At 46.7% G+C, this 6,000-nt stretch overlaps 1 protein-coding gene across 1 annotated transcript in view; it reads right to left on the bottom strand.

Moving 5' to 3' along the window:
• The window catches only part of LOC115105078 (matrix metalloproteinase-16), a 73,408-nt gene that overhangs the window by 45,986 nt on the left and 21,422 nt on the right, over positions 1-6,000 (bottom strand). The window contains 1 exon segment of the mRNA XM_029626651.2: positions 1,921-2,225. Coding sequence (XP_029482511.2) covers positions 1,921-2,225 — 305 coding nt within the window.

Raw genomic sequence — 6,000 nt, 5'->3', positions numbered from 1 at the left:
CCAAGTTACTACCTACTGTACACATTACCATGATTAAAACACATACAAGTGTGTCATGCATCATGGAGTTGTCAAATCATTTAGAATAGGATCAATAAATCAGGGCAACATACAGTATGTTTTCTTCTCTTTTATAAAGCACTAGCTAGCTCATAGCTCAGTGAAAGACTACTGTATTTGTGTATCAATTGAAGATCATGTTCTGAATGACTCTGTTCATGCCAATCTACGGTGGTCCTATGGTTAATTAATGCTATAGAGAAAGCTTCATGTTATTATTATTATTATTAGGTAAGTGTCATAGCTCTAAGTAAGAATGTTCGACACAGTAGATACTCCATGCCATTCCCATCAACATGCATACACACACCCACGCACCACGCGCACCCACACCCACATACACAAACCTGTGTGCGCGCACACGCATACACACGCTGAAATAACACACAAGAACGCACGCACGCGCGCGCACACACACACACACGCATACACACACTGAAATAACACACACGCACGCACACACACACACACACACACACACACGCGCGCGCACACACACGCACGCACACACACACACACACACAGAAATAACACACAAGCACGCACACACACACACACACACACAGAAATAACACACACGGAGGATATTGTATTGATAAAGATACCCAGACCGTAGCCTGTCTTCATGATTACTTTAAGCAACACATGTTTTTATTCAGTGGGATGCGTTACTGCTCGTGAATATATCATTTAATTGAATGTTTTCATTGATGTGTGGGCAGTGTTGGAAAAAAGAAGCCGCATCAATATTACATTGAGCAGAGAGAGGGGCACTGAATCACTAGCTTCTCTGACAGCTGCTTCTCCATCTCATTAGCATGTGTGTGTGTGTGTGTGTGTGTGTGTGTGTGTGTGTCTGTGCGCATGTCCCATAGGACTCACTTCAGATGTGTCCTTTAATAGCTTACATCTATACCCAGACTATTTCTCCCCTCCTGCCCCTCCACTGTATATACCACATTAACCCTGAACCATCAGCTATCTGCTTTTCTTCCTACTTCACAATCTGGAACTCTCCAGAACCTCTCGTCTGAACTCTTCTCCTCTCCCTGACTTTACATCTCTCCTCTCATCCTCCTCTTCTCCTCATCTACCTCTCCAGCTGCTTGTTCCTCCTTTTGGGTATCGCACTCTCTCTCGTCCCTCTCTCTCGTCCCTCTCTCTCATCCCTCTCTCTCATCTTCTCTTTCTCTTCACAGACAGACACTCTAACTCCCTCTCATCTCTCCCACGCCTCTCTGTCATGTCCTTCTGTACTTCATTTTTTAAAATCACGCATATCTCCATCTTTTTTCCATATTTCTCTCTCTTTCCCTACCCCTCACCCATTCTCTCTCTCTCTCTCTGTCCCTCCCGCCTTTCCCTATCTTTCTCATCTCTCACCCCCATCACTCTCTCTACCTCTTCCTCTCTCTCCTCCCCTCTCTCTCGGTCGATGATGACCCTGGTTGTTTTATCCTAGATGGGATGTACTCAGACAGTGCTGCAGACTGCATGCAGGAGGTCAAAGGATAGATAGTGAGCTTAAACGGAGCGCATCGACCGGCCTGCCGGCGGACCCTGTGACTCACCATAACTTCCCCTCCTTGCCTACTCAGGTTGGGTTTATACAGAGAGAGGCACAGCCAAGCCCAGACCAGAGGAACACAACACATTAAGTCCAGGCATAAATTGTAAATCCAACTTACATATCAACTCAAAAATACTGTGACAGTTGATAACGTTTGATAGGTTTTAAACACTCAACTAGTCCAGAGGAGTGTGATGTCATAATCATATATTAATTGACTACATCACTGTTATGTAAGCATCAATGTCTGTTTCCATATTAATGTTAAAGGTTATCATTACCCATCTTACCGTCGTGGTTTGGGTTGCCCAGGGTCCAGGGTTCGTCTGAGTCAAAGTGGGTGTCCCCTCCGATTCCGGGGCCCGGGAAGTAGGCGTGGGCCAGGAAGCCTCCCTCTCCGTCAAAGGGCGAACTGTCGCCGTGGAAACCCGAGGCAAAGATGATGGTGATGTCCACGTCCTTCTTGGTACGCTCCAGGTCGCTGTAGGGGACGGCTTCGAAGCGGAGCGGAGTCACGTTCTGCCACACATCGAACGCCCGCCGGATGGCGTCATGGGTTTCCTCTGCGCCCACCTTGGGTGTGACGTTCTTTATGCTGTGGCAGGGGGAGAGGATAGAGGACGGTAGGGGTTAGGCCACACATATGGTGCATAGTATATCATAACAGCATAGCATAACACACACATTCCATGTTGTAACATATTATAACGTACCATAGCATACAGCAACACGCATACCATTACCTCTCATCATTCTGCACTAAGTGGCACTACTTAAAAAGTGAAGTGTTAAAAGGGGCTTTGAGAGAGAGCGTGCTTCCCAAATGTCACTCTATGCCCCATGGGCCCTGGTCAAAAGTAGTGCACTATAAAGGCAATATGGTGCTATTTGGGAGCCAGCCAGAGATGCAGCTGAGTCCTCTACTGCTGCTTGGACTGCTGTAGCCAGGTGTTGAGAGAAGAGCTAGAGGATTTCCTGATTTCCTGTCCCTGGAATTTATTTTCTAATTAAGGATTATACACAGCTCACTGCATCACAAGAGCACCAGCAATCTGTATGGCACCCTATTCCCTATTTAGTGTACTACTTTTGATCAGGGCCCAAAGCGCTCTGGTCAAAAGTGGTGCACTATGTAGGGAATAGGGTTTCATTTGAGATGAAGCCTCAGTCTGGCTTGGCCAATCTCCATACCCTCTACACTTTAGTCACGCCTAAAATACGGGAAAGTGGGGCACTTTGAATTTAAACTTATTTTTCCTTCTCAACATTGCACTTGAGCATCAGGCTTTATCCCCAGTTCTTCTCTTGAGCAGAAGTGGATGAGTGAATTAGAGAAGTCAGACACTCGCTACACTTCTGCTGAAGTTAGCAGCTACTCTGGAGGTTGTGGTGTGCTATCTTCTACTGAAGGAATCTAAACTGTTAAGGTTGACTGAGTGTTCCTGCCTCGAAAAACCCCCATTTCATGTCCACTCTTTGGAGATGATCTGCTCTCTCTCTCTCTCTTGGTTTCTCTGTTTCTCTCCGTCTATCTGTCTCTCTTTCTCATCTTGGCTCTGGTGCGCTTACTCTTCTCCACTCCTGCTCTCGGTTTCTTGTCCCCTTCTTTCTTTTCCTCTTTCTCTAATTCTTCTGGGCAACATAAAAAAAATGTGGTGAATCTATTGTCCTATGCTCCTTCTATATCTACTCCTAGGGAGTTTACAGTATCAGCATAGAATAAGCTGAGAGCTGAGCTAACGACTCAGCAGCTCAAAGGTGATCTTTGACATCTCTCTCTATCTCTCCTCTCCAGACTCACAGTCCTCATGGCTATCTGTTCTTACAGATGGAGCTGCTTCCAGTCAACATTCCAGCCTTCTATCTCCCTGCCTCTGTCTCTCTCTCTCTTTCTCTCTCTCTCCCTGCCTCTATCTCTCTCTTTCTCTCTCTCTCTATCTACCTGCCTCTGTCTCTCTCTCTTTCTCTCTCTCTCTCTCGCTGCCTCTATGTCTCTCTCTCTCTCTCTCCCTGCCTCTATGTCTCTCTCTCTCTCCCTCTACCTGCCTCTGTCTCTTTCTCTCTTTCCCTCTACCTGCCTCTATGCCTCTCTCTCTCTCTCTCTCTCTCTCTCTCCCCCAGACGTTCCCAGACTTCCACAGAGGACTCTGGTCAGGCAGAAGGTAGTAGGGTGATGTTCGAGGAGCTTGATAATCGCCTATTGTCTCTCAGTGTTACGACAGTAAAAACACAAAATAGAACAGAAACCCTAACAGATGACAAGACGAGTAAATCTTTGATTTAACAGCACCTCTTCTCTCCTTCTCCCTCCCTCTCTTTCTCTCTCACTCTCTCTTCATCTGTCACTCAGGCCAGAAGCTGTTACTCTAACTGAGAATGAAAGATGTCCTCGTCCAATAAGGACTCTAAGTCTTGTTTATTAATTCCCAGGGGGACATTTGCCACCAAGGTGTCTCTCTAATCCGCCGCTGGTTGGATTGAACTTTGACTGTCTGCAGCTGTCTGTCGTCCCATGATGACTCTCCGGGCTCTCTGAGGCACGGCTTGATGCTGAGGTACTCTGAGGTACTCTGAGGTACTCTGAGGCCACACACCCGTGATGTCCTTATGAGGAGCACAACTACCCAGGCAGAGTGTCCCGTGATTTGTCGCTTCAGTCAGAAACGTGTCATTCTGATGAGTGATGGCTGTTAGCATCAGAATTGTGTCATCACGTTCAGTGCCATTGCATGAACACCATGACTAGTATACTTGACGGGTGTCTCTCTCAGCTCAGATCTTAGTGGAAGACTGGGTGTTGATTGCAGTGTGGCTTGTGAATCACTGGTCCATAACTGGAATGTAACAGAAACTGTACCGTTTGGAGGTTATTGTTTTAGAATCTCCAGTATATCAGATTTGGATGCACTCTGAGGTATGGCAAACAAGCGGGGGAAAAATAGGTCACTGAAACACATATCAGCTGATTGAGTAATCATAAAGCCTCGGCTGTGGGACTTTCTCACGGACACAGAGATTAGAAGTAAGAAGTCTCCGGCTTCGCAGTCGACATGGAAAGGCTAAGTGTCCTTGTTCAACCTTGCCTAACAGCGTAATGACTCCTACACCTCACCTCACTTAACATTTAAACCTGTACGGCTATGACCATTTAAAGAATAAAAAGCTAAGAGAAAGTGCACTTTAATGTTTAAAAAACTGTTTCACCCCTTTGGCCTGAATTAGTAATACAGTATGCATTTTGTGCAACACAGAAGAGCCAAACAAATAGGAGTTACTGCAACTGTCTCTACTCAGTCTGTTCAAGCTACTGAACGAGTACAACTCGTTGCTGCTGACAATAAACTGCTTGAGAGTCAGAAGCATACAGTAGAGAGAGAGAGAGAGAGAGAGAGAGAGAGAGAGAGAGAGAGAGAGAGAGAGAGAGAGAGAGAGAGAGAGAGAGAGAGAGAGAGAGTACTGTAGTGTATGGATGCATGTTGTTTTAATGAGGGTGAGCTATAAGACTGTACCCCACCTCCATACTCCATGCTGGGAGAGTTATGGGGATGCTGGAGCTAATTATCGCCTCCCTACCATTAGCATGTGTCTATTGTATGTCAATGCATGCACATATCCAGTACCAACAGAGAGAGGCACAATCACGTAACTGGCAAACACCCAGACTTCCACTCAGGTTACATGGATACACAGCCTCTCTCTCATAGGACAACATCAAGGCAATAATGCAGAGCAGGAGTGGTTGGGATCGGTATGATGATGGGACATGGTAGATAGAGAGAGGATGGATGTGGCATGAGTAATAGCTTCATCCCCATCTGACCAGGCCAGCTACTGGAGACCACCACACACACACACACACACACACACACACACACACACACACACACACACACACACACACACACACACACACACACACACACACACACACACACACACACACAGACACTGACACACACACTCTCCCCTGCCCTCGTCCTCACCCACTCCCTCTCCCAAAATGTTGTATCTTGTTATATAACCATCATCTGACTCAGCTTTCCGCTCTGTATCGCTGCCTCTCTGTCTCTCTCAGTACTGTCTCTGTCTCTCTCTCTCCATCTCCCTCTCGCTCTCTTTCTCTCTGTCTCTCTCAGTACTGTCTCTGTCTCTCTCTCTGTCTCCCTCTCTCCATCTTCCTCTCGCTCTCTTTCTCTCTGTCTCTCAGTACTGTCTCTGTCTCTCTCTCTGTCTCCCTCTCTCCATCTTCCTCTCACTCTATTTCTCTCTGTCTCTCAGTACTGTCTCTGTCTCTCTCTCTGTCTCTCTCAGTACTGTCTCTGTCTCTCTCAGTACTGTCTCTGTCTCTGTCTCCATCCCCCTCTCGCTCT

Source organism: Oncorhynchus nerka, linkage group LG22, assembly GCF_034236695.1.
Source record: "Oncorhynchus nerka isolate Pitt River linkage group LG22, Oner_Uvic_2.0, whole genome shotgun sequence".
NCBI classification, from domain to species: domain Eukaryota; kingdom Metazoa; phylum Chordata; class Actinopteri; order Salmoniformes; family Salmonidae; genus Oncorhynchus; species Oncorhynchus nerka.
The sequence above is the reverse complement of the archived record's forward strand: the minus strand, read 5'-3'. Positions and strand labels throughout refer to the sequence as shown.